Source organism: Coregonus clupeaformis, chromosome 10, assembly GCF_020615455.1.
Source record: "Coregonus clupeaformis isolate EN_2021a chromosome 10, ASM2061545v1, whole genome shotgun sequence".
Lineage (NCBI taxonomy): Eukaryota > Metazoa > Chordata > Actinopteri > Salmoniformes > Salmonidae > Coregonus > Coregonus clupeaformis.
Window position 1 is genome coordinate 63,252,104 of NC_059201.1, and position 26,820 is coordinate 63,278,923.

General features: G+C 43.3%; 2 protein-coding genes across 2 annotated transcripts; both read right to left on the reverse strand.

The window, feature by feature from the left end:
• Nucleotides 1-10,530: 10,530 nt before the first annotated feature.
• On the reverse strand, nucleotides 10,531-19,533 carry si:ch211-11k18.4. The gene is made up of 12 exons (XM_041862743.2): nucleotides 19,243-19,533; nucleotides 15,213-15,324; nucleotides 14,538-14,631; nucleotides 14,311-14,365; nucleotides 13,962-14,102; nucleotides 13,611-13,771; nucleotides 12,914-13,012; nucleotides 12,611-12,756; nucleotides 12,259-12,430; nucleotides 12,012-12,124; nucleotides 11,825-11,909; nucleotides 10,531-11,740 (listed from the first exon to the last, which is right to left on the reverse strand). The coding sequence occupies exons 1-12, from the start codon at nucleotides 19,358-19,360 to the stop codon at nucleotides 11,684-11,686; spliced, it is 1,353 nt and encodes a 450-aa protein (XP_041718677.1). The 5' UTR covers nucleotides 19,361-19,533; the 3' UTR covers nucleotides 10,531-11,683.
• Nucleotides 19,534-20,485: 952 nt separating this feature from the next.
• On the reverse strand, nucleotides 20,486-26,382 carry LOC121550543 (ADP-ribose pyrophosphatase, mitochondrial). The gene is made up of 8 exons (XM_045223305.1): nucleotides 26,025-26,382; nucleotides 25,529-25,816; nucleotides 25,312-25,401; nucleotides 23,217-23,303; nucleotides 22,528-22,639; nucleotides 22,103-22,249; nucleotides 21,899-21,983; nucleotides 20,486-21,659 (listed from the first exon to the last, which is right to left on the reverse strand). Exons 1-8 carry the CDS (start codon nucleotides 26,114-26,116, stop codon nucleotides 21,514-21,516), a joined length of 1,047 nt encoding a protein of 348 aa, XP_045079240.1. The 5' UTR covers nucleotides 26,117-26,382; the 3' UTR covers nucleotides 20,486-21,513.
• Between the last annotated feature and the right edge of the window lie 438 nt (nucleotides 26,383-26,820).

The window sequence follows — 26,820 nt, forward strand, 5'->3', positions numbered from 1 at the left end:
CAATGAGCTAAGATAAGGCGGGGATTTGCCTAGCTGTGATTTATAGATGGCCTGGAGCCAGTGGGTTTGACGACGAACATGTAGTGAGGACCAGCCAACAAGAGCGTACAGGTCACAGTGGTGGGTAGTGTATGGGGCTTTGGAGACAAAACGGATGGCACTGTGATAGACTACATCCAATTTGCTGAGTAGAGTGTTGGAGGCTATTTTGTAAATGACATCGCCGAAGTCAAGGATCGGTAGGATAGTTTACGAGGGCATGTTTGGCAGCATGAGTGAAGGAGGCTTTGTTGCGAAATAGGAAGCCGATTCTAGATTTAACTTTGGATTGGAGATTCTTAATATGAGTCTGGAAGGAGAGTTTACAGTCTAACCAGACACCTAGGTATTTGTAGTTGTCCACATACTCTAGGTCAGACCCGTCGAGAGTAGTGATTCTAGTCGGGTGGGCGGGTGCCAGCAGCGTTCGATTGAAGAGCATGCATTTAGTTTTACTAGTGTTTAGGAGCAGTTGGAGGCTACTGAAGGAGTGTTGTATGGCATTGAAGCTCATTTGGAGGTTTGTTAACACAGTGTCCAATGAAGGGCCAGATGTATACAAAATGGTGTCGTCTGCGTAGAGGTGGATCTGAGAGTCACCAGCAGCAAGAGCGACATCATTGATATACACAGAGAAAAGAGTCGGCCCAAGAATTGAACCCTGTGGCACCCCCATAGAGACTGCCATAGGTCCAGACAACAGGCCCTCCGATTTGACACATTAAACTCTATCTGAGAGGTAGTTGGTGAACCAGGCGAGGCAGTCATTTGAGAAACCAAGGCTATTTAGTCTGCCAATAAGAATGTGGTGATTGACAGAGTCGAAAGCCTTGGCCAGGTCGATGAAGACGGCTGCACAGTACTGTCTATTTTCGATCGCGGTTATAATATAGTTTAGGACCTTGAGCGTGGCTGAAGTGCACCCATGACCAGCTCGGAAACCGGATTGCATAGCGGAGAAGGTACGGTGGGATTCGAAATGGTCGGTGATCTGTTTGTTAACTTGGCTTTCAAATACTTTCGAAAGGCAGGGCAGGATGGATATAGGTCTGTAACAGTTTGGATCTAGAGTGTCACCCCCATTGAAGAGGGGGATGACCGCGGCAGCTTTCCAATCTCTGGGGATCTCAGACGTTACGAAAGAGAGGTTGAACAGGCTAGTAATAGGGGTTGCGACAATTTCGGCGGCTAGTTTTAGAAAGAAAGGGTCCAGATTGTCTAGCCCAGCTGATTTGTAGGGGTCCAGATTTTGCAGCTCTTTCAGAACATCAGCTGTCTGAATTTGTGTGAAGGAGAAGCGGGGGGGCATGGGCAAGTTGCAGCGGAGGGTGCAGAGTTGGTGGCCGGGGTAGTGGTAGCCAGGTGGAAAGCATGGCCAGCCGTAGCAAAATGCTTGTTGAAATTCTCGATTATTGTAGATTTATCGGTGGTGATAGTGTTTCCTAGCCTCAGTGCAGTGGGCAGCTGGGAGGAAGTGCTCATATTCTCCATGGACTTTACAGTGTCCCAAAACTTTTTGGAGTTAGTGCTACAGGATGCAAATTTCTGTTTGAAAAAGTTAGCCTTTTGCTTTCCTGACTGCTTGTGTATATTGGTTCCTAACTTCCCTGAAAAGTTGCATATCGCGGGGGCTATTTGATGCTAATGCAGAACGCCACAGGATGTTTTTGTGCTCGTCAAGGGCAGTCAAGTCTGAGGAGAACCAGGGGCTATATCTGTTCTTAGTTCTGTATTTTTTGAATGGGGCATGTTTATTTAAGATTGAGAGGAAATTACTTTTAAAGAACAACCAGGCATCCTCTACTGACGGAATGAGATCTATATCCATCCAGGATACCTGGGCCAGGTCAATTAGGAAGGCCTGCTCGCTAAAGTGTTTTAGGGAGCGTTTGACAGTGATGAGGGGTGGTTGTTTGACCGCGGACCCGTTACGGACGCAGGCAATAAGGCAGTGATCGCTGAGATCCTGGTTGAAGACAGCGGAGGTGTATTTAGAGGGTAAGTTAGTCAGGATGATATCTATGAGGGTACCCATGTTTACGGATTTAGGTTCGTTGATAATTTGTGTGAGATTGAGGGCATCTAGTTTGGATTGTAGGATGGCCGGGGTGTTAAGCATATCCCAATTTAGGTCACCAAGCAGTACGAACTCTGAGGATAAATGGGGGGCAATCAATTCACATATGGTGTCCAGGGCACAGCTGGGGGCTGAGGGGGGTCTGTAGCAAGCGGCAACAGTGAGAGACTTATTTCTGGAAAGGTGGATTTTTAGAAGTAGAAGCTCAAACTGTTTGGGCACAGACCTGGATAGTATGATAAAGCTCTGCAGGCTATCTCTACAGTAAATTGCAACTCCACCCCCTTTGGCAGTTCTATCTAGACGGAAAATGTTATAGTTGTGGATGGAAATTTCAGAATTTTTTGGTGGCCTTCCTAAGCCAGGATTCAGACACTGCTAGAATATCAGGGTTGGCGGAGTGTGCTAACGCAGTGAATAACTCAAACTTAGGAAGTAGACTTCTGATATTTACATGCAAGAAACCAAGGCTTTTGCGATTACAAAAGTCAGCAAATGATAGCGCCTGGGGAGTAGGAGTGATACTGAGGGCTGCAGGGCCTGGGTTAGCCTCTACATCACCAGAGGAACAGAGGAGGACTAGAATAAGGATTTGGCTAAAGGCTTTAAGAACTGGTCTTCTAGTGCGTTGGGTACATAGACGCTTCACATCTCTCGGTAGGCTCACATGCTGACCACACCGCCTGCGTCGCATGCGCGAGCGTTGCAACATAAATGTACACATACATGTTATTCAATCATTGCACCCACACTGCTCGCGTGCGTCTAAGAGGGTCTGCGTAGCCAGGCTCTAAAATAGAACTTGGTTCTAAGAGGGTCTGCGTAGCCAGGCTCTAAAATAGAACTTGGTTCTATTTGTGACGCTTGATGCACTGCAAGTCCCTCGTCTCCCATCTCCTCATTGGTTTTTAGGAGCATATACTCCATGGGTGATTGAAAGATGAACTGAGGTACACACTCCAGTCCAGTTGGTGGTGGTAATACACCTTAAAGTTGGTTGCCAACTGCCATATAAAGTCCAAAGAAGAAGTAGAAGCCTGAAGGAGGAGAGATTACTAGAAAATAACTTGGTTTACCCTTTTATCTGTGGATTAATTGTCGGAGTAGAGAACCTTGTGCATTTCAGGTAAAATAACAACCCAATGTTTATATCCCAGGACAATAAGCTAGCAACAGCAAGCTAGCTAGCTAAATTGCCATAAATGTTTAATGCTTTACAACCTGTCCCCAAATGAATATAGTTGGTTCAGAGTTCACTTTGATATTTCAACCTGTGTGTCCTGATCGCGTCTGGTGTGGGTGGACAAAATCAACATGTGCCCGATGCCGCACGCCCGGTCTAGTCAGCATGTTAGTGAATAACGCGATACGCTTCCATCTGTAGTATTTGATTTTGATTTATAAGGGCAGGGTCAAATATACCATTGAAGCTGCTTCACTCTTAGCTAGCGTTAGTGCTATTTGCCTTAGCCTATTTAGCTAGCTCGAACCAGCTAATCTGCCACGATGGATATCAGAAATTGGCTTCGCCAAAGTACCCAAACAAAGGAGAAGGAGAGCGATGAGCAGCAGCAGCAGCATCAAACCACAGAGGCCACCGCCAAGCCCAACAGCGATGACGCTGCCGAGCTCCAGCTAGCCCCATGTGCAGAGCCTACACACCCTTCCACAAGCGCCACCAGGATAACAGCTCCACAGCCACCTCCACTTCTGACTGTTCCTGGAACAGAGGAGCCAGCCCAGGTTAGCATAGAATCCTACCCTAGCCGCAGGTTTTCAGTCAAAAAACGTTCATTTAACAGGAACTGGTTCATAGAAAGAGAGTGGCTGGAATACTCGGTTACTGCAGATGCTCATTTTGTTTCCCATATCGAAAGTTCTGTGTTGGGTCCAATGCTAACGCAGACAAGGCCTTCACCCAAGCAGGGTATTCTACCTGTTCTTCAGCATGTTGGATGCTGTCATAAAATGTCAGAAAGATTCAGCGACCGCAACAGCCAACTGGTGGAGGCCCTGTGTGCCCTTGACCCAGAGAGCAATGACTTTCTAGATGTGAAAAAGGTAAAACCACTGCTGGATCTAATAAAAACAGATTTGGTGGAAGCTGAGTTTAGTGTCGTTAGCCAGTTTTTGCAGAACGAAATCACCCGCTCTGGCTCCAATGAGGACAAATGGACCCCACTTGATATCTGGAAATGATTCTCTGGGCCTCTCTCCGCTATGCCGATCATGCTTACTGCACTGAAACATGGATTTACTTTTGGGGCGTCCACAGCTACATGCGAGAACTCATTTTCCACTTTGACAAATGTGTTCAGTCAGCACAGAAGAAGCATGCTACTCCAGAGGAAAGCTAAACTAATTCAAATGGCATTTGAGGGGGATTTTACAAGAAGATTTAGGGGAGAATGGAATGATTGATTACTCAGGAAGTTCCACAGAGCATCAAGGAAGCTGCAACTCTTTTGAAAAGGTAAGATTGAAACAATCTAGCTGGTTGGTTTTTATCCAAATCTTGCTTTAGTGGGTACGGAGCTGTCCAAGGAGCTGATAGAGCGCAGCGAGATTTCGTGCCAATGAACCTGTCATGTTTATTGTGGTATAGCGTGATTTAAGTAAAATTCAATATAATTGCAATGCAAGAACCCAAATGACGCCCCTGGGTACAGCTACGTATCAGTGTGTTTCATCAGAGAAATAGATAGGCTCAGTGGGGATTTTAGCATGTCAATCTTGGTGGGGCAAACTCAACAAAAAAAAATGTTGATGCACGCCAGCAAAGCCACTACACAACACAACACAAAACAATACATTCATTGCACTATAATGGTGACAAATGGTGCCCACAAACTGTTAGGGCCTACATAAAGCTGTCCGAACAGCAGAGCTTTCTTTTCAGCACCATGGAGTGAATCCTTACCACTGCTACACCTGGCAATCAGCAGAGCCCTGTCTGGCAGCGAAACAATTCATTCAGCCTCATTTACTGCCTTAAAAGAAAACATAGCTGATATGGCTGACTTCCTTAAACAAATGTGGTTTCTACTGACAAATGAGATGTACAAACTACGTCATAAGGGGACGACGAGCAGATAAGAGGCAATCCATAATTTCGATTAAGACATTAATGAGCGAGCTAGGACAGATGTAGTAAATATAACTATTTGTTCAGCACTTTTGAAATGTAGGCTACAGTGACAGAATTCAGAACATGGGCCGTTCTTACAGTATTCTCCCTGTACACCAAGTCAGAACCGTAGGATAAATAAAGGGGGCATATAAGCAGACAATGAAAGCTCTTACAATATTCAATGATTACATTTCTCTAAAACAGGCTATAGGCTACATGTGCACCACCAAGTCAGAACAGTAGACTAAGTTATGAGGGGGAAAGGGACCACATTATTAGGGTGAGGCACATGGGCTACTAACAGCTTACTACACAACATACACTTAGTATTACTTTCTTAGCTACAGTATACATATCTCCCTGGCATATTACATCATTTATGCAGCAGCATACAATACATTTTTGGACTCGCTTTGTGTTGTGCTGTGCTCACTTGAACACGAAGGTGGCGCAGCGGTCCTTTTGGGCAAATTTTGTCATCAAACTTTCTCATCAAAGTCTGGCATTCTCTGGATTTATGGGGCTTTCAAGACAACTGGGAACTCTGGAAAAAAACAAGGTTGAATCATGACGTCAGTGATCTTCAGGTCAGAGCTCTAGAAAGAGGCCTGAGTTCCCGAATTGGAATTCCGAGTTGGATGATCGTTCAAAACGTATTTTCCCAGTCGGAGCTCGTTCTTTTCAGAATTCCCAGTTGTCTTGAACTCACTGAATTTGGTGATTTCCCAGTTCCGAGTTTCCAGTTGTTTTGAACGCGGCAGAAGTCATGCTGGATTGACAGCATGGCCAATGTATTCAACCTTTTCATGTGAATGTTTATCCTTTTAAACTTGGAAAAGAGACCCTTAAACCCGGACTTGGACCGCACACCCACTCCACTGAATAGCATGCTAGTGATTGCTTTGCAAGGCTTGCAGTTAGCCACTGATTCCTTCCAAACCACTCATTGTTGAATTTGCGATTTCCAACTTGTTTTTTTAATGTTTATGTCCAATGGCCGATGAGCACCGATAAGTTTTATCTATAATTTCTCTTCATATGACAAGGATTGAAAAGGATTTGCCAGTAGATTGTCGACGTGATTCATGATGATGACTGCTTGTCCAGCTTGCTAGCTAAGATTTTGAAAGTAAAATGTTGACATGATCAGTCCAATCAAAGCTACGGTAGATATAACATGATTTGACGTCATTTTATCTGTGGCCAATGACCTCGAGCCTTCTTGGATGGGCACTTCTAATGTCAACTCAAATCAAATCAAATGTTATTTGTCACATGCGCCCGAATACAACAGGTGTAGACCTTACCGTGAAATACTTACTTACAAGTCCTTAACCAACAATGCAGTTAAAGAAATAGAGTTCCGAAAATATTAACTAAATAAACGAAAGTATAAAATAAAAAGTAACAATAAAATAACAATAACGAGGCTATATACAGGGGGTACTGGTACTGTGTCAATGTGCGGGGGTACAGGTTAGTCGAGGTAATTTGTACATGTAGGTTGGGATAAAGTGACTAATAAACAGCTAGTAGCAACTCTATGGCAGCACCATACAGCCCAAGGATGGATACAATGTTTGAGGTGGTCTGGAGAACACAATAAAATTGCCCAAGTATGTCATATGTATCCTTTAAATATATTGTTGTAGAAAAGTGATGGAAAAGTCTCAACAAAATCTACCAAATTTACTGATTCTTGAACATACTTCCATCCTCATTTTCAGTATTTTACATGTAAATACTTAAAACTGTCAAATGGGTGTTCCCTAAAGTTGACTAATTACAATGATATAAAATATGATATTCAGTATTTTGTCCATTTCAAGAAATGTGACAAGAAACTTTCCCTGTACTTACTTCTCTGTACTTAGAATGTTGAAAATGGAACCATGGACATGAAGCCATTCCAATAGAACTCTACCTTTTTGAATGGGATGTATGGGACATTATGCTAAGGCTACCATTACTTATTATGCAAGCACTGTTTTGGGACATGTTATATACTGTATAATTCTAATCCACAGATATCAGACAATATTTTGATATCATTAGGAGCATGCCGAAACGAGATCCTCTCAATCGAGAGATCAAAATATCCACAAAAATCTGTGATTTGGACAGAATTCCAGGCACATTTCTGGTCGTATTTTCAAAAACATCTTTAAAAAAACATACATGATCCATTTGATTGTATTTGCCACGCTACCCTGAACATTTTAAGCCACCATTAGGCTTAATGTACCACTTACTAATGAAGTTAGGGCCAATTCAAATTACATAACTCTTTTTAGGGGACATTTCACCACATTTTTGCATTAAGTTTAAAGGATACATACATAAGGCATACTTTGGTCATTTTATTGTGTTCTCTAGACCCCCTCAAACCTTTTAATCCATCATTGGGGTGTATATACCAACTATTTATGGAGATATGGCCATGTGAATCGTGGCCAATACGAGTTTGGGAAACCCTGGCCTAGGCAGCCGATAGTTGCCGCTAGATCTGCATTATTGTCTAGGATTGATGTTCATTCCCGGTAATACACTTGTGTCCCCCGTGGACCGTCTCGTACATAAAGCATCCTCCATTCAGGCTGCAAAGGCATAATTTTCCTCCTTAACTATCTTTAATGGCAAGCCACCTGTAAAATATGACTACTGTCTTAATAAAACAACATTTTCCACCACCATTTTTCGGATTGTTGGACAGTTTAGGATGTTCCACACCACGTTCAGCCAGTTGTCCGAAAATGGTGGTGGGAAATGTTGTTCTATTAAGATGGTGCACATATTTTTCCCATCGGGAAGTGCGGGACTATTCCCGGTAGGCCGGTCTGATCGGACCTGCGTGGGCATGCTACTCAACTGGCCTTTTTCTCTCTTTCTCTCTAATAATTAATTGCCAATCCTTCCTGATGACCCAGATGGAATCATGTGATCGTTCCTTAACCCATAGAAAGTCCGGACTCCCGCCCAGTTGACTACTTTCAAATGGTGGAAGCCTTCAATGGCAATGTCCATGCCAAAATGGGTTTTATCCATGTAGAGCAGGGCTCTCCAACTCTGTTCCTGGAGCACTACCGTCTTGTAGGTTTTCGCTCCAACCCTAATCTAGCGCACCTGATTCTAATAATTAGCTGGCTGATAAACTGAATCAGGTCCGTTAAAACTGGGGTTGGATTGAAAACCTACAGGAGAGTAGCTCTCCAGGAACCGGGTTGGAGAGCCCTGATCTAGAGTCCTCTATCAAACTATGATTTGTTCCGTCTTCTGTGTCTTCCGGTGTTTTCCAAATAACTATTCTGAGTAGTCTTGTTGTGTCATAATGGAAAATGAGATTCACGACATGGCCAGAAGTATGTGGACACCCCTTCAAATTAGTTGATTTGGCTATTTCAGCCACACCCGTTGCTGACAGGTGTATAAAATCAAGCGCACAGCCATGCAATCTCCATAAACAAACATTGGCAGTACAATGGCCTTACTGAAGAGCTCAGTGACTTTCAATGTGGCAACGTCATAGGATGCCACCTTTCCAACAAGTCAGTTCGTCAAATTTCTGCCCTGCTAGAGCTTCCCCGGTCAAAGTGCTGTTATTGTGAAGTGGAAACGTCTAGGAGCAACAATGGCTCAGCCACGAAGTGGTAGGCCACACAAGCTCACAGAACGGGATCGCTGAGTGCTGAAGCGCGTAGTCTGTCCTTGGTTGCAACACTTACTCCCTAGTTCCAAACTGCCACTGGAAGCAACGTCAGCACAATAACTGTTCATCGGAAGCTTCATGAAATGGGTTTCCATGGCCGGGCAGCCGCACACAAGCCTAAGATCACCATGCGCAATGCCAAGCGTCAGCTGGTTTGGTTTAAAGATCTCCGCCATTGGACTCTGGAGCAGTGGAAACTGGTTCTCTGGAGTGATGAATCACACTTCACCATCTGGCAGTCTGACGAACGAATCTAGGTTTGGTGGATGCCAAGAGAACGCTACCTGCCCCAATACATAGTGCCAACTGTAAAGTTTAGTGGAGGAGGAATAATGGTCTGGGGCTGTTTTTCATAGTTCAGGCTAGGCCCCTTAGTTCCAGTGAAGGGAAATCTTAACGCTACAGCAAACAATGACATTCTAGACAATTCTGTGCTTCCAACTTTGGCAATAGTTTGGGGATGGCCCTTTCCTGTTTCAGCATGACAATGGCCCGTGCACAAAGCGAGGTCCATACAGAAATGGTTTGTCGAGATCGGTGTGGAAGAACTTGACTGGCCTGCACAGAGCCCTGGCCTCAACCCCATCGAACACCTTTGGGATGAATTGGAACGCAGACTGCGAGCCAGGCCTAATCGCCCAACATCAGTGCCTAACCTCACTAATGCTCTTGTGGCTGAATGGAAGCAAGTCCCCAAAGCAATGTTCCAACATCTAGTGGAAAGCCTTCCCATAAGAGTGGAGACTGTTATAGCAGCAAAGGGGGGACCAACTCCATATTAATGTCCATGATTTTGGAATGAGATGTCAATGCTGACTCAACGGAGTGAATGGATTCTTGACATATGACAGAACTGAGCCTACCTGTGATTAGAATAACACTTACGGTCTTATTATTAGGCCTGCTATTGACATACCTACAGGCTACATCACGTGAAATGTCATATTAACATGACCAGTTTGTTTAGGCAGAAGTTAGAGTGAAGACCGATGCATCCATGTATGTTCATTCCTGATCCCACAATGTTCTCTTATCACAGATGCTGAGTGTGAGGTTCCATCCACTTCCACACCCCAGGAGGAACTGCCCCACCCCAGGAGGACCAGCCCCCTGCTCAGGAGTCCCCTAAACACCCTCTCATGGTCAGGATGTTCCGTTCCCTCACCGAACTCTTCAGAGGCGCTTTAGAAATACAGTATGCCTGGACTACCCCATACAGCCAGAAGAGGACTAGCCACCCCTCTGAGCCTGGTTCCTCTCCAGGTTTCTTCATTCTTAGGGAGTTCTTCCTGGCCACTGTGCTTTTACTTCTGCTTAGCTTGCTCTTTGGGGTGTAGGCCGGTTGATTAATAAATGTCTTAACTATTTTTAACCATCTAAAATGGTTTGAAAATGCGATGCTGCCTGCTCAAATCCTATTTGGGGGTACTACACACTACACAATAGGTTAACAAATGTGACATCAATTTTCTCACTGCGGAAATAATATAGAGGTTTGCATGGCTGACACCAAACATGGGGTCGATATCCTACAAATTCATGACCCCTGCTGAACAGAACACTGAACAGAAAACATTGTACAAACAAACTGTGCGTTTATTTATATAATTTTGAATGAAACATAGTAACAATGTAGGAAAAGCAAGTAAAACATCACTGATAGAGATTACTGGTCATCAACAGGTCCTGGTTGTTAACTGCTTGTTCACACACATCAGTATAAAGCAGCCTCTGTGCTTATTCATGAGTCTTCCATTACATAGTCTTCCAGTTAGAAACAATTGACATATTCATGGTCAGAAAATGTGTGGAACTGCACATTTGCTGCTTTGAACAGTTACATGTGAACAAAAGGAACAGCAAGTAAACAGTACTGCATAAGTCATTTGATGCTGATTTGCTAACAGAGACATTGATTGCTGAGAGTTCACCTTGTACAAAAATACAGGTCCCATGATCCTCATGTAATGTTATTGGTTTATATTGCATCATAGGTGTTTGTCTGAGCCTGAAATGTTGAAGCCTGGAATAGCAAACAGGCTCAGCTGTGGATACCAAAAACATTGTACAAAAATGTATAGAAATGCTTTGTTCAATTCGTAATGTAGTTAGTGAACAGAAATGTATCTCATACAAAAATACTGGTCCCATGTCAGTTTGCATCATTAGGATTTGAAAAGCAATATGAGTGCCAGAGTTAGGAGTTGGTTTCTAAGAGCTTACTGTATCAGAAATTAAGGTGATCTATGGTTTACAATTACATGAATGAACAGACATTGGACTGACAACACTTAGACAAGGATACATTTCCCATGTCACCCTGCGTGCTCTGGAGTGACACGTAAATGGTGCGTTTAAGACAACTCGGAAACTCCGAAATTTTAGACTTGGAAATTCGTTGTAGAAAGAGGAGGCCCAAGTTGGTTTTTGTTTCTACCTGGTAGTAAATTGCACTCGCCTGGTGTCCCAGGTCTGAATCAGTCCCCGATTAGAAGGACAGGATGAACACCAGAAGTGTTTTGGCCCTCCATGACCGACATTGAACAGCCCTGCTCTACGCAAATAATGTATGTTCATTTTAACTCAGAGTTTCCGACTTGTCATGAATGCACCATAAAGGCATGGCCAGGAAAGTAAAGCCTGAACAGTTTAAACCCTACATTACATTTGGTCCTCTACAGTGGGGATGTTCAGTGGTATTCTCCAGTGGATCCATCCCTTGCTTTCTCTATCAGTCCATATCTTGATCGCCCACACTCTGGCGAAGGTATTCCTCATAGAGCTTCTTCTACAGGAAGGGAGAGATACGCACAGTTAGTGGTCAAGCACACACACCACTGCATGCTCACACGCACACACACACACACACTACCTTCTTGGACTTCACCACCTCCTGCACATAATCCAGCTTTTCCTGTAGCTGCCTCTTCTGTCGGCCAGAGAGAGTGGGCTGAGTCCTGCGGAGAGAAGTGAGAGACTTTAGGCATAGTTCCATTGATAACTGGTGGCCCTTGAAGTTGAACAAGATGCCGCAGGTTGGGAGTGTACTCAGATCTTACCTGAAGGAGAAGCGGGCGAGGATGAGGAGTATGAAGGAGAGGAGGATGAGTCCGCCACAACTGTACAGCTGATACTCCACGGACATGGACTCAAACACTCTCACTACAGGAGTCTGTGGGGGGACAGAGGGCAGAGAGTCACACATACACAAAAAAACTTCCCCCACTCCGTCTCACACACACACACACGGTCAGACTAACACCCACCACCCCTTCACTCTGTCTCTCTCTTACAAATAACACTGACCAGGTAGAGAGAGAGGGCCTCGATGCCGTCATCCCCCAGGGCCATCTCTAGCAGCTCTCTGGAGAGGCTGCCCAGCACCAGGGCTGCCATCAGCATGAAGGGCACACTGAAGCCCAGCAGAGCCAACACACAGCCCTTACAGCGCGCCCGCCGGTTATCTACACTGGTCTGCCTGAGGGACAGAGACAGAGACAGAGACAGAGAGAGAGAGAGAGCGAGCGGGTGGGGGGGTATTGTTGTGTTGGAAAGGAGAGAAGTTCAGTGATTTGTGTGTGTCATCTAAAATATATATTTTTTTCAGCAAGTTGAGAATGAGTAGGTGTCAAGCACAAAGTACGCATGCGTGTTTTACCTGTCTTGGCTGAGTGTATCTGCAATGGCCTCAGTGATGAGCTCACAGTCCTTCTCTAGTGAGTTGAGTGTGTTCTGGACCGTCTGGTTGATGGTCTTCTCGATGGTGCGACATGCCTCCTCAATCTGGTTCACACAGCGACTGGGCTAGGGTGGGGACAAGCAGGTGGAAGTGAAGTTCAAAACACACGTACATAGTATACATACATTTTATTTATTTAGCTAGTATAGTCCAAGGTGGCCCAGGTTGGCACATCCAGCGACTTTCAGGTGCAGTGTACAAAAAGGTGGGTGCGGTAGCTACCTTGTTGGGGTTGGGTACATAGATGGTAGGCATGTCGAAGCCACACTTGTTGAGTCCCGGCCGCTTGCACAGTTCCTGCACTATCTGCATCATCACCCTCTGAAACAGCCAATCACATGACAGGGAGATAGTTTATGACATCAGCTAATCAGAAAATTCAAGCAGCGAGCTGTTAGAGTATATCATAAACTGGCCAACTCCCTCCCAGACCCTCATCAACCCTGCTCATACTGTAGATATGTATAAGGTGTGTGTAATAGGGGATTTCCAGGTGAAATAAACATAAAAGCGGTCGTTGATAAAGTCTATAAAAAATATCTGGTTTAGTACAAGTTGCAAGAGGGAGAAACCTCCAGCAAAGCAGAGAAAATGTATCCCGAGCCTTCCCTGAGCAGGCCCTTGTATCCTAAACACATATGTTCCCTAAACACATAAAAGACAACACAAGGCAGTGAATCACAGTCTCACAGAATACAATAACAACCAGTGTGTCCTCGGAACTGGCACCTTTAGACTGGCGCCAACACTATCAACAGATAGGAGAACTGTCCATAACCTTCACGTCTGGCCTCCAAGTCCAGTGACCAAAGACCTTTCACGAACAGAATCATGTGTATTACAGAAAAGGAAAAGTATAATAGATTGCGTTAAGCACTTTATTCATCTTAAAATGTCCCACTACAGTACGTATGTGTACCTGTCTGTCCGACTCTCCGCCGGCCTCGTCGGCCTTGCTGAGGTAGAAGCGCAGGCGGTCGCCGTGCTTCTCGTTGAGCTTCTCGACGATGTTGAGGGTACGCTTGCATAGCGCCTGGCCCATTGGGTCAAAGAACACCATGATGAGGTCACACAGCTCGCCTGGGAGGGGACAGAGACGAGCCTGTTATGTTCTGTTCAATTAGCCAGATAGATAAACAAATGCTAAAACATGAAATCCTGTAGCCATCTTTACACACAGATGAATAAGAAAGCATGCGGTAAAGTCAGAAGTACATTCACAACATTACACACCCTACACCTCACACACCACCATATTGTGGTGACCTACCCAGCCACATGATGGCTTGGTCCACATCGAAGGGGTACTTCATGTCCCCGTCCACCAAGCCAGGAGAGTCCACAAACGTCACCAGGCTGAAGCGCTTCTGCCGCGACGTGCAGATCTCAGTGCCCAGGTACTCAGACACACCTACAGACAGGGAGAGAAAGAGACCTTTACTTGAATGGTATTTTCATGCATTTCACTCAAAGTGCTGACTAATGTTTAGAATGGGTTGTCAGTCATGCTGCCATCACCATTGTAGCTCCATCACATCCTAGATTACAGGGGAGGGAGGTGTTTCCTGAGTCCTACTATGACGCAGACTAATGAGGTTGAATCAACTCTGAAATCTCACCCTTGATCTCGTGTAGAGGTCTGAAGTGTGGGTAAAGATGCAGCGTGGCATTTCCCTAAAATACAGCAAGAAACAAAACAAAGTTTACATTCTGCGAGAAAAACAAATATCCACCATACACTGTGAGCACTTGCTCAGTGAAAAGATAAAGTACCTCAACCAAAGTGCATGAATTGAGGAGCAAACTGTAGAGGAAATTCATTCAGAACTGTACCAGCAGTACTCACTGTGAGAGACTCTCTCTTGCGCCCACTAGTGACAAAGCTGAAGCCTTGAGTCTCAATGGCCACTCCTGTACGCTGGATGTGCTCCTCCACATACCTGAGACAAAGTTACAGCAGACATCATTAACAAGCGCTCCCTCTGGCATTTGCGTTATACTATGTGTATGTCCACACACACACACACACACACACACACAGTATTGTACAGCTAACCTTGTGGGGACACACAATTCAGTCCCATTCAAAATCCTATTTTCCCTAACCCGTACTCTTACCCTAACCCAAAAACCTAACCTTAACCCCAACCCTAAACCTAACCCTAACGTAATTCTAACTCTAAACACTAATTCTAACTTTAACCCTACACCCCCTAGAAATATCATTTGACCTCATGGGGACTAACAAAATGTTCCCAGTTGGTAAAATGTTTGATTGTTTACTATTCTTGTGGGGACTTCTGGTCCCCACAAGAATAGTTAAACACGTCCACACAAACACATTAACAAATAGACCATGGGACATAATTACAATGACTTTGAAGCAAAAGGAAACATAGGGGACAGTAAGCATCAGTGTAGGGAAAAGTCCCAGTTCCTGATGGAATACTTTTCAAAGTGTATCCTTCTCTCCATCCCTTCTGGAGTTGTCAATGGTAACCATGATTTGATTGAACATTACCAATTGATGAAGGAGCTCTTGCCGGCAGAGTGGTTGCCCATCAACATGACTGTGATCTTTTTCCTGGGTGCCAGCAGAGTCACACCAACTGACTGAGCCACTGCTACCAGGCCTAGAATAGAGACAGGAGATGAGACGTGATCAGGACAATTAGTTAACGTTAGATAAGCTAACATTGGCTAGCTAGCTATGATATAAATACTAGCTGTAAACTTGCTTGCTAGCTATTATATAAATAGTAGCTGTAAACTTGCTCGTCGATTTGATGAGTTTCGTATAATGCCGATTGATCAACTTTGTTAGTTTACTAGTATTAGCCACTAAGCTATAGCTAGCTAACTAATCTAGCTAATTATTGCTAACAACTCCTGCCGGTAGTTACGTTAAAGTGGAAATCCTTAATTGAAATATTAACAAAGTGTCCTCCCCACCACAGTTTCAGTAAAAAGCTGAGGGACGTGGCTGGAGAAATACAACCAATTCAAATCCATAGACTATGCTATGGATGCAAGGGTTCTGATGGGGTTCGACTGTTGAACTAAGCTCAGGCATTTATACGTTATATTCTTCAAGATAAGCAACTAAGTAGCGTGTACCCCCCAAAAAGCATATTTTGACCAATGAGTAAAATAATTTGTTAATTGTGTAGATAATCATCTAAGAAAATCAATGGTCCAAACCTCATGTCTCTATCATAATCTGTTCAAAAGTGACTCTTATCAACTGTATACAAGAATTTTAAGAATTCAGCATTCTCTGAGAAGCAGAGTTTACATCATGTAGGTCTGATACACTATCAAATCAAATTTTATTGGTCACATACACATAATTTTTTTAGCAGATGTTATAAAATATATATATATATATATATATATATATATTTAACCTTTATTTAACTAGGCAAGTCAGTTAAGAACAAATTGTTATTTACAATGACGGCCTACACCGGCCAAACCGGACGACGCTGGGCCAATTGTGCGCCGCCATATGGGACTCCCAATCACGGCCGGTTGTGATACAGCCTGGAATCGAATCAGGGGGTCTGTAGTGACGCCTCAAGCACTGAGATGCAGTGCCTTAGACCGCTGCGCCACTCGGGAGCCCAAGAGTTATTGCGGGTGTAGCGAAATGTTTACAAACGTATGTGGACACCCCGTCAAATTAGTGGATTTGGCTATTTCAGCCACACCCGTTGCTCACAGGTGTATAGAATCGAGCACACGGCCATGCAATCTCCATTGACAAACATTGGCAGTAGAATGGCCTTACTGAAGAGCTCAGTGACTTTCAATAATCCTTAGCTGTGTATTGCTGCTCTCCATGTTATCTGTGGCTTGTGAGGTGTGGAAACACTGTTGCTTTTATGGATTTTGTGTTGTTGCTTTTTGTGCGGTTGCTCTGTCTGCAGGCTACGTGTTGCTTGTCCCATGTTGCTCTGCATGTGCTCCCTGCTCATTGTTTGTCTGTATTGTTATTGTAATAGTTTTTAATAACCTGGGTTTGGCGGATGCCAGGAGAACGACGCTACCTGCCTGAAAGCATAGTGCCAACTGTAAAGTTTGGTGGAGGAGGAATAATGGTCAGGGGCTGTTTTTTCATGGTTCGGGCTAGGCCCCAGTTCCATTGAAGGGAAATCTTCATTTTGAATTGGAAGGCTGACTGCGAGCCAGGCCTAATCGCCCAAAATCAGTGCCTGACCTCACTAATGCTCGTGATTTAATGGAAGCAAGTCCCCGCAGCAATGTTCCAACATCTAGTGGAAAGCCTTCCCAAAAGAGAGGAGGCTGTTATAGCAGCAAAGGGGGGACCAACTCCATAGTAACGCCCATGATTTTGGACTGAGATGTTCGATGAGCAGGTGTCCGCATACTTTTGGTAATGTAGTGTATCTGATTGGAGGTTAACTTTACAGTAATACAATTGGTCAAAAACTTAGGTTTTGAATCCAAACAACTCAGATTCTTATGAAAGGGTCTAAGATGAATTGTTATTTCTCTTATTTGTTCCTGACCTGCTGTGATGAGATACTTTCTTTCTTTCTCGCTCCACCCCATGGACTTTTGGGACATGATTCCTCTCTATCTGACCATGCTTAGAATAACGCCTTGTAATGCTTGTTAATGCCTTGTAACTTAAGCTTTATGCCTTGTATGTGAATCCATTTGTTTCACAAAGTAATTAAATACGTTTTTATTTAGAATTCTATTTCCAGACATTTCATCATTGCCTATAACTGTCACTCAAGTCTCCTTGCATTTTCCTATTTATCCTATGGAGTCTGATAAAGATCATTAATTTAATGGGCTAATTGCTTAGTCTTATTACGAGTGGCATGCGAGGTATATATACACATACATACATACATACACACACACAACCGTTCAAAAGTTTGGGGTCACTTAAAAATGTCCTTGTTTTCTAAAGAAAAGCAATTTTTTTGTCCATTAAAATAACATAAAATTGATCAGAAATACAGTGTAGACATTGTTAATGTTGGAAATGGCTATTGTAGCTGGAAACGGCTGATTTTTAATGGAATATCTACATAGGCCCATTATCAGCAACCATCAGTCCTGTGTTCTAATGGCACGTTGTGTTTGCTAATCCAGGTTTATCATTTTAAAAGACTAATTGATCATTAGAAAACCCTTTTGCAATTATGCTAGCACAGCTGAAAACTGTTGTGCTGATTAAAGAAGCAATAAAACTGGCCTTCTTGAGACTAGTTGAGTATCTGGAGCATCAGCAATTGTTGGTTCGATTACAGGCTCAAAATGGCCAGAAAGAAATAACTTTCTTCTGAAACTCATCAGTCTATTCTTGTTCTGAGAAATGAAGGCTATTCCATGCGAGCAATTGCCAAGAAACTGAAGATCTCGTACAACGCTGTGTACTACTCCCTTCACAGAACAGCGCAAACTGTCTCTAACCAGAATAGAAAGAGGAGTGGGAGGCCCTGGTGCACAATTGAGCAACAGGACAAATACATTAGTGTCAACTTTGAGAAACAGGCGCCTCACAGGTCCTCAACTGGCAGCTTCATTAAATAGTAACTGCAAAACACCAGTCTCAACGTCAACAGTGAAGAGGCGACTCTGCGATGCTGACCTAGGCAGAGTTGCAAAGAAAAAGCCATATCTCAGACTGCCAATCTTAATCTTTTCTTTTTATTGGCCAGTCTGAGATATGGCTTTCCATACAGCGCCTCCGACCACATTTTCGTCTCAAGCATAAATTCGCTCTTATCCATAGGATATAGTGTTTGTCATTTTAGGGAACTATCGCTTTAACAAATGTGTGATGAACATGAATTAATATATTTGATGTGATTATTTAATCCATTAAACGTATGTACATTTCTATTAAAATTGAAATCATTTTAACATTCTGTGCCAGATATAACCTTATGGCTGAACCCAGATTGAAAAATAATAAATACAAAAACATATTTGGGGGCCAGGGTTTCCCAAACTCGGTCCTGGGACAACATCCCCCCGGGTGCACATTTAGTTTTTTGCTCTAGTACTACACAGCGGATTTAAATAATCAAAGCTTGATGGTGAGTTGGTTATTTGAATCAGCTGTGTAGTGCTAGGGCAAGAACCAAAACGTGCACCCAGCAGGGGCCCCAGGACCGAGTTTTGGAAACCCTGCTCTAAACCACCGCTTATGTTGCTTATGCCTGGAGCCAGCCCTGCTCAGAACTATGCTTTGTGAAGATAGAACCTTATAGTCCCAACGTCTGATTTGTCTTCGTAAAATGTATTTTATAACATAAGGAAATTAAAGTATCACTATATCGCGTTTTCACTCACTCTGGCACACCTTAAACTATGGATTTCCCCTTTAACGTAACGTTAGCGTCCGTTGGTGCTAGCTAGCTACTAGCTAACGCGTTAGTCATAATCAATGAGTCATACCAAAAACAGCTAGCAAGACATACAGGCTGAATGATATTCAGACTACAAATGTCTGTTCAAATTGGTTGATTTCTTCATTTGATCAGACATTAGCTAGCTATCTAACTCACCACTGTCGGCATCGATGTACAACTGATGACAGTCCCGTAAAATGCGCTCATCGCAAGACACACTTCCAGATAACGAGTCGGCATTTGCTGCGCTTCGGCTCTTGATTTTCCCAGACATTGCAAAACGTTAATCCAAACGCATCAATGAAAATAATGAATGTTGCTTTAAACTATAAAAGTATTAGCTAGCTACTCATTAAATGTCAGATTGATCTAAAAAGCCCCTCTTCTTACTCAGTTTAAATTTAAACACCCCGGTCCGTTGTAGAGGAACGTCGGAGCCACGTCTTCAATCAGTATACGCAAAGCCTTTCGGGTAGTGTAGTTCCTGGTTCTTCTTTTGTATGCTGTCGTTCGCACATTTTGTTTGTGCATGCCATCACTTAATGTGCAGTAGTGTGTGGTCAGTCATGTTACATTTTGTGATACAAAAAAAGGAAGGGGGAAAAATTACACCACCAACTCACCATACACATATATACCACTTTCATAAAAATCACCGAAGCGCAGCAAATGCCGACTCGTTATCTGGAAGTGTGTCTTGCGATGAACGCATTTTACGGAATTGTCATCAGTTGTACATCGATGCCGACAGTGGTGAGTTAGATAGCTAGCTAATGTCTGATCAAATGAAGAGATCAACCAATTTGAACAGACATTTGCAGTCTGAATGTCATTCAGCCTGTATGTCTAGCACCAGCGGATTCAAAGGGTGAATGGGCAAGACAAAATATTTAAGTGCCTTTGAATGGGGTATGGTAGGTGCCAGGCGCAACGGTTTGTGTCAAGAACTGCAACTCTGCTGGGTTTCTCAAGCTCAACAGTTCCCCTTGTGTATCAAGAATGATCCACAACCCAAAGGACATCCAGACAACTTGACATAACTGTGGGAAGCGTTGGAGTCAACATGGGCCAGCATCCCTGTGGAACTCTTGACACCTTGTAAATTCCATGCCCTGATAAATTGAGGCTGTTCTGAGGGCGAAAGGGGTGCGCAGCTCAATATTAGGAGGGTGTTCCTAATGTTTGGTATACTCAGTGTACATTGTGCCAAGAAAGAAAATTGGTCATTTCACATGAGTGTATTTTCATAAAAATGTTTTGAAGGTGGGAATAGACACAGGGTTATGTCACACAGACAGGCATGTTGTTCACCCTGGCAAAGACAATAAAAGCCCAAATATAATAATTGATATGTGTTTACATAACACTTGGCTTCATCAAAAAACAAAATAGACCGATATAGTTTCAAATGCCTTTATTTTTTATTATGGCATTTTCAATTGAAGCAAAAGTTAAACTCAGACGCGTTTCGGAATCAGGGAGTAAGAAAGGAACTATGAGAGCATGTCTTCTTTTGAACAAACCATGTTCCCATCAGCCCTAATTAAAGGAGGAGTGGTTACAGAGTAGTCATTGGTGGACACCACATAGTAAAAAGCAATAGGTAATATACATTCTAAATATATATACTATCAAAATGCATATTAAGGTTAGAAACATTAGAGGTCTAAGTAGTTCTTGCCTTGAAGAGCACGGCGCTTGTAACACCAAGGTAGTGGGTTCGATCCCGGGACCACCAATAAACAAAAATGTATGCAAGCATGACTGTAAGTCGCTTTGGATAAAAGCGTCTGCTAAATGGCATATTATATTATTATTGAATATGGAAGGACATTAATGTATTTCTCACCATTTCTGTAGGGTCCTAGTTTGCTATAACTACTTTGTGGTCTGTTTTTTGCCGTATTACCCTTTTCTATGTTTTATCTATTGTGGTCCATATTCGCTGCCATCTAGTGATCTTTGAAATGTATGGCTCTTCTCACTATATATCTTTTTTGTCCTTCCATATTCAAGGCCATAACTACTTAGACGTTTCTAATGCTTCTAACCTTAATATGCATTTTAATAGTATATATATTTAGAATGTATATTATCTATTGCTTTTTACTGTTTACTATGTGGTGTCCACCAATGACAACTATGTAACCACTCCCTCTTTAATCAGGGCTGATGGGAAAATGGTTTGTTCAAAAGAAGAAATGCTCTCATTGTTTCTTTGTGACTCCCTGATGAAGGCCATGATGCCGAAACATAGTGATTATGCTGCAGGGCCTTGCTCGGGCCAATCCTCTTTAATGCGAGGACAGTGTGTCACCACTTGTTGAGGTCACACTACCTCATAATTCCATCATTATATTCTACTCAACCTTGCACCAACATCAGTACGAATCATCTTAGTCCTTCGGTCAAACACGGTTTCCTTGGTTACCAGTGAGCATGCCTCTCCTTGGCGACCACCTCCAAGAAATGGGAGTGGCTTGCATAGAGGGATAGCATGGAGTCAAGGTCGATCCAGTGGACTTGCCCGGCATCATCTCCTGCTTGCAATGGGAGCTCGCTCACACTGTTCCCTAGGTAACCAGAGCAAAAATCTATATTTCAGAGAACTGCAATGTGTGTACAAATAAAGAGCAGAATGGGGGAAAATGAAAGAATAAGGAAACATGTTGCACGCTATCCTGCTGTAAGAAGAGCCACATCCTGATTGTTTTCATTGAATTTAGTCAAAAAAAATTCCCACATAGATAAGACTGCCTTAACTTGTTGTTTATCAGTGTCTATAATATTGTAAGAGTAATCATTGATATACCTGTATCATCATGGAAGTTGACAGCAATTGTTTCCATCCAAGAGTTGTCATTATTTCTTGGGTCATCTACATAGCCCTTATAAACCTGAGAAGTAGAAGAGGGACATAGAGAGAGAAAGAAAACGAAGTGTTTTACGTCAACTACACAAGCGAATACAAAATGAAAAGAAATATATGAGGATAAATTATTTCTAGCCTGCTGACCTCCAGACCTGGCGAGTTGAACAGCTGAGTGATGTGCTTGTGGATCCGCTCTCTGTCCTGGGGGGAAGCTGCCAGGGAGTTCAGAGCCTCCTCAGAGAACTCACGCTGCAGGGTGAGGGACACCAGCTCCCCCGGGTCTACCATACCCTACACACACACAGTCATCATCCATACGAATACGGTGAGGTGAGGTGTAGAGCCATGGTTGATGCCCTATGCTCCCAAGAAGGCCAAGATGATACAGATGTTCAGAGCAGGTGAGGAAGAGGATGGAGGAGCAGGTGAGGAAGAGGAGGGAGGAGTAGGTGAGGAAGAGGATGGAGGAGCAGGTGAGGAAGAGGAGGGAGGAGTAGGTGAGAAAGAGGAGGGAAGAGCAGTTTAGACAGAGGAGGGAGGAAGGAAGGAGTTTAAAGAATCCCACTGACCCCTGGGATGGCCCATTCCCCACAGTCTCTCCTCTTGATGGACACAAACTGCAGAACTGGCAGTTTGGACACTGGGTGCGACACTTGCTGTCCAGCTGAGTCTCTCTTCCACCTGTAGGGCGGTGGCACATACAGTAGAGAAAGGTTAAACTACGGAGACTACAGTACGCAAATCTACCCCTAACTCCATAGGCCAGGGGTAACTCTTACCCTATGAGGTCCGGAGCCTGCTGGTTTTTTGTTCTACCTGATAAATAATTGCACACACCTGGTGTCCCTGGTCTAAATCAGTCCCTGATTAGAGGGGAACAATGAAAAAATGCAGTGGCACTGGCTTCGAGGTACAGAGTTGAGTTTGAGGCTCATAGGCACTTCTGAGAGGGTTGTTGGCGAGAACATAGCCTTTAGAGGTCAAGGTCAGGGTGGAGCTACCTGGGTTGGGGATTCACCAGTAATCCAGGAAGAATGATTCAAATGATTTATTAGGAACATTTATAATTTGGTACTTTCTGAATTGATTTGTGAAATGGATATAATATGCTTACACCTATTATCTCTTGCCTAGGGGGTGCAAATTGGGCACAGGAGTTGGTTTTACTTTAAAGAGAGTTTGTGGGAAGGTTATGGTTAAGTTATCTGAAAAGTAGTTGCATAGTTTAAGAGATGATGGAATAAAGTGGGAAAGTTACCTGGTAACAATGGGATCTGCTGCGTGATTGGGTCCCCACCGTCCCAGCAAACCTCTCCCAGTCAAACCAGTGCGGCCGCGAGGATTTCTAGAGGGGGACGAGAGTTAGCTTATGTATGATGAATTGCTACACAATCAATTATTTTAAATTGATATGAGTTCATATACACTACCGGTCAAAAGTTTTAGAACACCTACTCATTCAAGGGTTTTTCTTAATTTTTTACTATTTTCTACATTGTAGAATAATAGTGAAGACATCAAAACAATGAAATAACACATATGGAATCATGTATTAACCAAAGTAGTGTTAAAAAAATCTTAAAATAGCCACCCCATGCATTGATGACAGCTTTGCACACTCTCGGCATTCAATCAAACCAGCTTCACCTGGAATGCTTTTCCAATAATCTTGAAGGAGTTCCCACATATGCTGAGCACTTGTTGGCTGCTTTTCCTTCACTCTGCGGTCCGACTCATCCCAAACCATCTCAATTTGGTTGAGGTCGGGGGATTGTGGAGGCCAGGTCATCTGATGCAGCACTCCATCACTCTCCTTCTTGGTAAAATAGCCCTTACACAGCCTAGAGGTGTGTTGGGTCATTGTCCTGTTGAAAAACAAATGATAGTCCCACTAAGCCCAAACCAGATGGGATGGCGTATCGCTGCAGAATGCTGTGGTAGCCATGTTGGTTAAGTGTGCCTTGAATTCTAAATAAATCACTGATAGTGTCACCAGCAAAGCACCCCCACACCATAACACCTCCTCCTCCATGCTTTACGGTGGGAAATAAACATGCAGAGATAATGCGTTCACCCACACCGCGTCTCACAAAACACGGCGGTTGGAACCAAACATCTCAAATTTGGACTCCAGACTAAAGGACAAATTTCCACCAGTCTAATGTCCATTGCTCGTGTTTCTTGGCACAAGCAAGTCTCTTCTTCTTATTGGTGTCCTTTAGTAGGGGTTTCTTTGCAGCAATTCGACCACAAAGGCCTGATTCACACAGTCTCCTCTGAACAGTTGATGTTGAGATGTGTCTGTTACTTGAACTCTGTGAAGCATTTTGTGAAGCATTTATGTGGGCTGCAATTTCTGAGGCTGGCAACTCTAATGAACTTATCCTTTGCAACAGAGGTAACTCTGGGTCTTCCTTTCCTGTGGCGGTCCTCATTAGAGTCAGTTTCATTATTGCGCTTGTTGGTTTTTGTGACTGCACTTGAAGAAACTTTCAAAGTTCTTGAAATGTTCCATATTAACTGACCTTCATGCTTAAAGTAATGATGGACTGTCGTTTCTCTTTTCTTACTTGAGCTGTTCTTGCCATAATATGGACTTGGTCTTTTACCAAATAGGGCTATCTTCTGTATACCCCCCTACCTTGTCACAACACAAATGATTGGCTCAAACGCATTAAGGAAAGAAATTCCACAAATTAACTTTTAAGAAGGCACACCTTTTAATTTAAATGAAATCCAGGTGACTACCTCATGAAGCTGGTTGAAAGAATGCCAAAAGTGTGCAAAGCTGTCATCAAGGCAAAGGGTGGCTATTTGAAGAATCTCAAATATAAAATATATTTTGATTTGTTTAACACTTTTTTGGTTACTACATGATGTGTTATTTCATAGTTTTGATGTCTTCACTGTTATTCTACAATGTAGAAAATAGTAAAAATAAAGAAAAACCCTTGAACGAGTAGGTGTTCTAAAACTTTTGACCGGTAGTGTACATGTAGAACTCTGTAGCAAAACACTACTTAGTAACATGCTGCAGAATGCTAGCTTATCATTGGCTAGTCAATGATTGAATAGGGTCACACATTTGCCACAGCTGCTTCTGACAGCTCATGTTTACAAGTCAAGTATTATGTTGGAGATTTTAAAGATACACTCAGTAAGATGACATCAGCATCAACAGAATTCAAATCTGCTAAGACTGATTTTCTTGGGGATTTCCACAATTTGAGCCAATAATGGCATCCTTGCCATATTTGAATGCTGTTGATGTTGTCTGTAAGTAGAAAGTTGTGTATTTTGATGTCATCTTGCTGAGGGTCACCATTGTAGAACTGTATTGGATGAAGGCTCACAGTGGCATGCCCTGCTCCACTCTGTAGTCTCCCTCGTGACTCCGCCTGTCCACATTGCCATCCAGAGCGTTAAACCGCGGGGAGAAAGACCTGTGAAATAATACAACATTGTAATAATTCTTAATAATCATTAATATTCAACTAATGACTTAGTTTAATATTAATGTCAGTAAAACAGATGACAAAATGGATTTGTAACCCTCTCTCTCTCACTCACCCGATGTCCTGATCTGCCCATACAGGCTTGATGAGCACAGACGTGGCAGTGTAGCTCACTGGGCTGTACTGGGGCCAGTCGGTCTTCCAGTCAACTTTGTCATCAGGCACTGGGAACCGCTGTGTCTCTGAGCCGGGGTACTTTGGGCATCTGGCCTTGCTGTGAGGGGCCGAGGAGGGCATGGTGAAGACACTGGGCGGTAGCACACACAGACTATAGGCAGTACTGGTACTGAGGCTTTTACTAACTCTGGCAGAAAACTGGTCAGGAGAGCATGAGGTGGGAGGCCTGGGGAGGGAGAGAGATTTAATATCTAAAACTAACATTTGAAGTAACCTTAGCAATGTATGACAATAGTAACATAAAACAGAGAGTAGATGCAATGCAGACAACAAGGCAATAGCAGTCTACAGAAGGTGAAAAGAACAGATAACTACCTAATGATACGAATAGAATGATCATAGGTCTCCAAAATTACTTCAGAATGATTCCATACCTGATTCCTGAGGTGCAGAGGCAATATGGATATCCTAAAAGGGTAAGTGCTATTCGAATCGGCCCAACCCAGTTTCGTCCCACTCGTATCATAACCAGTTAGTCAACACAGTACAGTCGTGTATACACACTGATAATGCTGCAGTAAGCAGGAAATACAGTCAAAGCCCGCTGCTTTTAAAAAAGGAGCGCACCAAATCGTATAGGAATATTTCAGTGTTGTTGCAGACGGCGCAATCTGAAATAATTTGGAAGCTGCATTTGCTCATATGATTCGACGTTTCATTCAGTTTCAACAGTGTCCAAAAGATTTGTCTAACTAACCCCAGATAGACCACAGCCTGTCCTTTCCAATGGGAACAACTGAGTCATAGTGGGCAGAACAAGAAAGGAGGGGGCAGAGCCAAGCACGAGCTAGCGAGATCCTATTGGCGCGTTCTAGCATGAATTTGCATATTTCTGTCAAGGAACATCTACTCTGTGCAGTGCGCGTGTGCAATAAATAAATTCGCCCTTGCACTCCTTCTAAACAACGCAATTTTTTAAAACTTTGGCAACAGGTAAAATCGACAAAACTTAGTCCACTCTGTTCGTAGCAGATTGTAGTTTGATGAACAGAAAACGATTGAAATCAAATGTTTCATCGATGTGAAATTTAGCATAACGTCTGCCAAAATCAATCTCGCTCCGTCTTCTCCCACTGCCGGCCACTGGGCTTCCTCTCATCAACATATTTGGTAGTGAGTGGAACCGCCACCCGGATGCTTCACACGTAAACGTCTGGTGAAATATCTGGC

What these genes read in the sequence shown, in the direction of transcription:
- LOC121550543 (XM_045223305.1), bottom strand. Translation starts at nt 26,116, where the DNA reads ATGATACGAGTGGGACGAAACTGGGTTGGGCCGATTCGAATAGCACTT. An exon ending in TGGGCAGATCAGGACATCGG is followed by an intron (nt 25,402 to 25,528) that starts GTGAGTGAGAGA and finishes ATTATTTCACAG; the next exon opens with GTCTTTCTCCCCGCGGTTTA. An exon ending in GCAGATCCCATTGTTACCAG is followed by an intron (nt 22,640 to 23,216) that starts GTAACTTTCCCA and finishes ACCGCCCTACAG; the next exon opens with GTGGAAGAGAGACTCAGCTG.
- si:ch211-11k18.4 (XM_041862743.2), bottom strand. Translation starts at nt 19,360, where the DNA reads ATGTCTGGGAAAATCAAGAGCCGAAGCGCAGCAAATGCCGACTCGTTA. An exon ending in AAGAGCTCCTTCATCAATTG is followed by an intron (nt 14,632 to 15,212) that starts GTAATGTTCAAT and finishes ACTTTGTCTCAG; the next exon opens with GTATGTGGAGGAGCACATCC. An exon ending in ACCTCTACACGAGATCAAGG is followed by an intron (nt 14,103 to 14,310) that starts GTGAGATTTCAG and finishes CCCTGTCTGTAG; the next exon opens with GTGTGTCTGAGTACCTGGGC.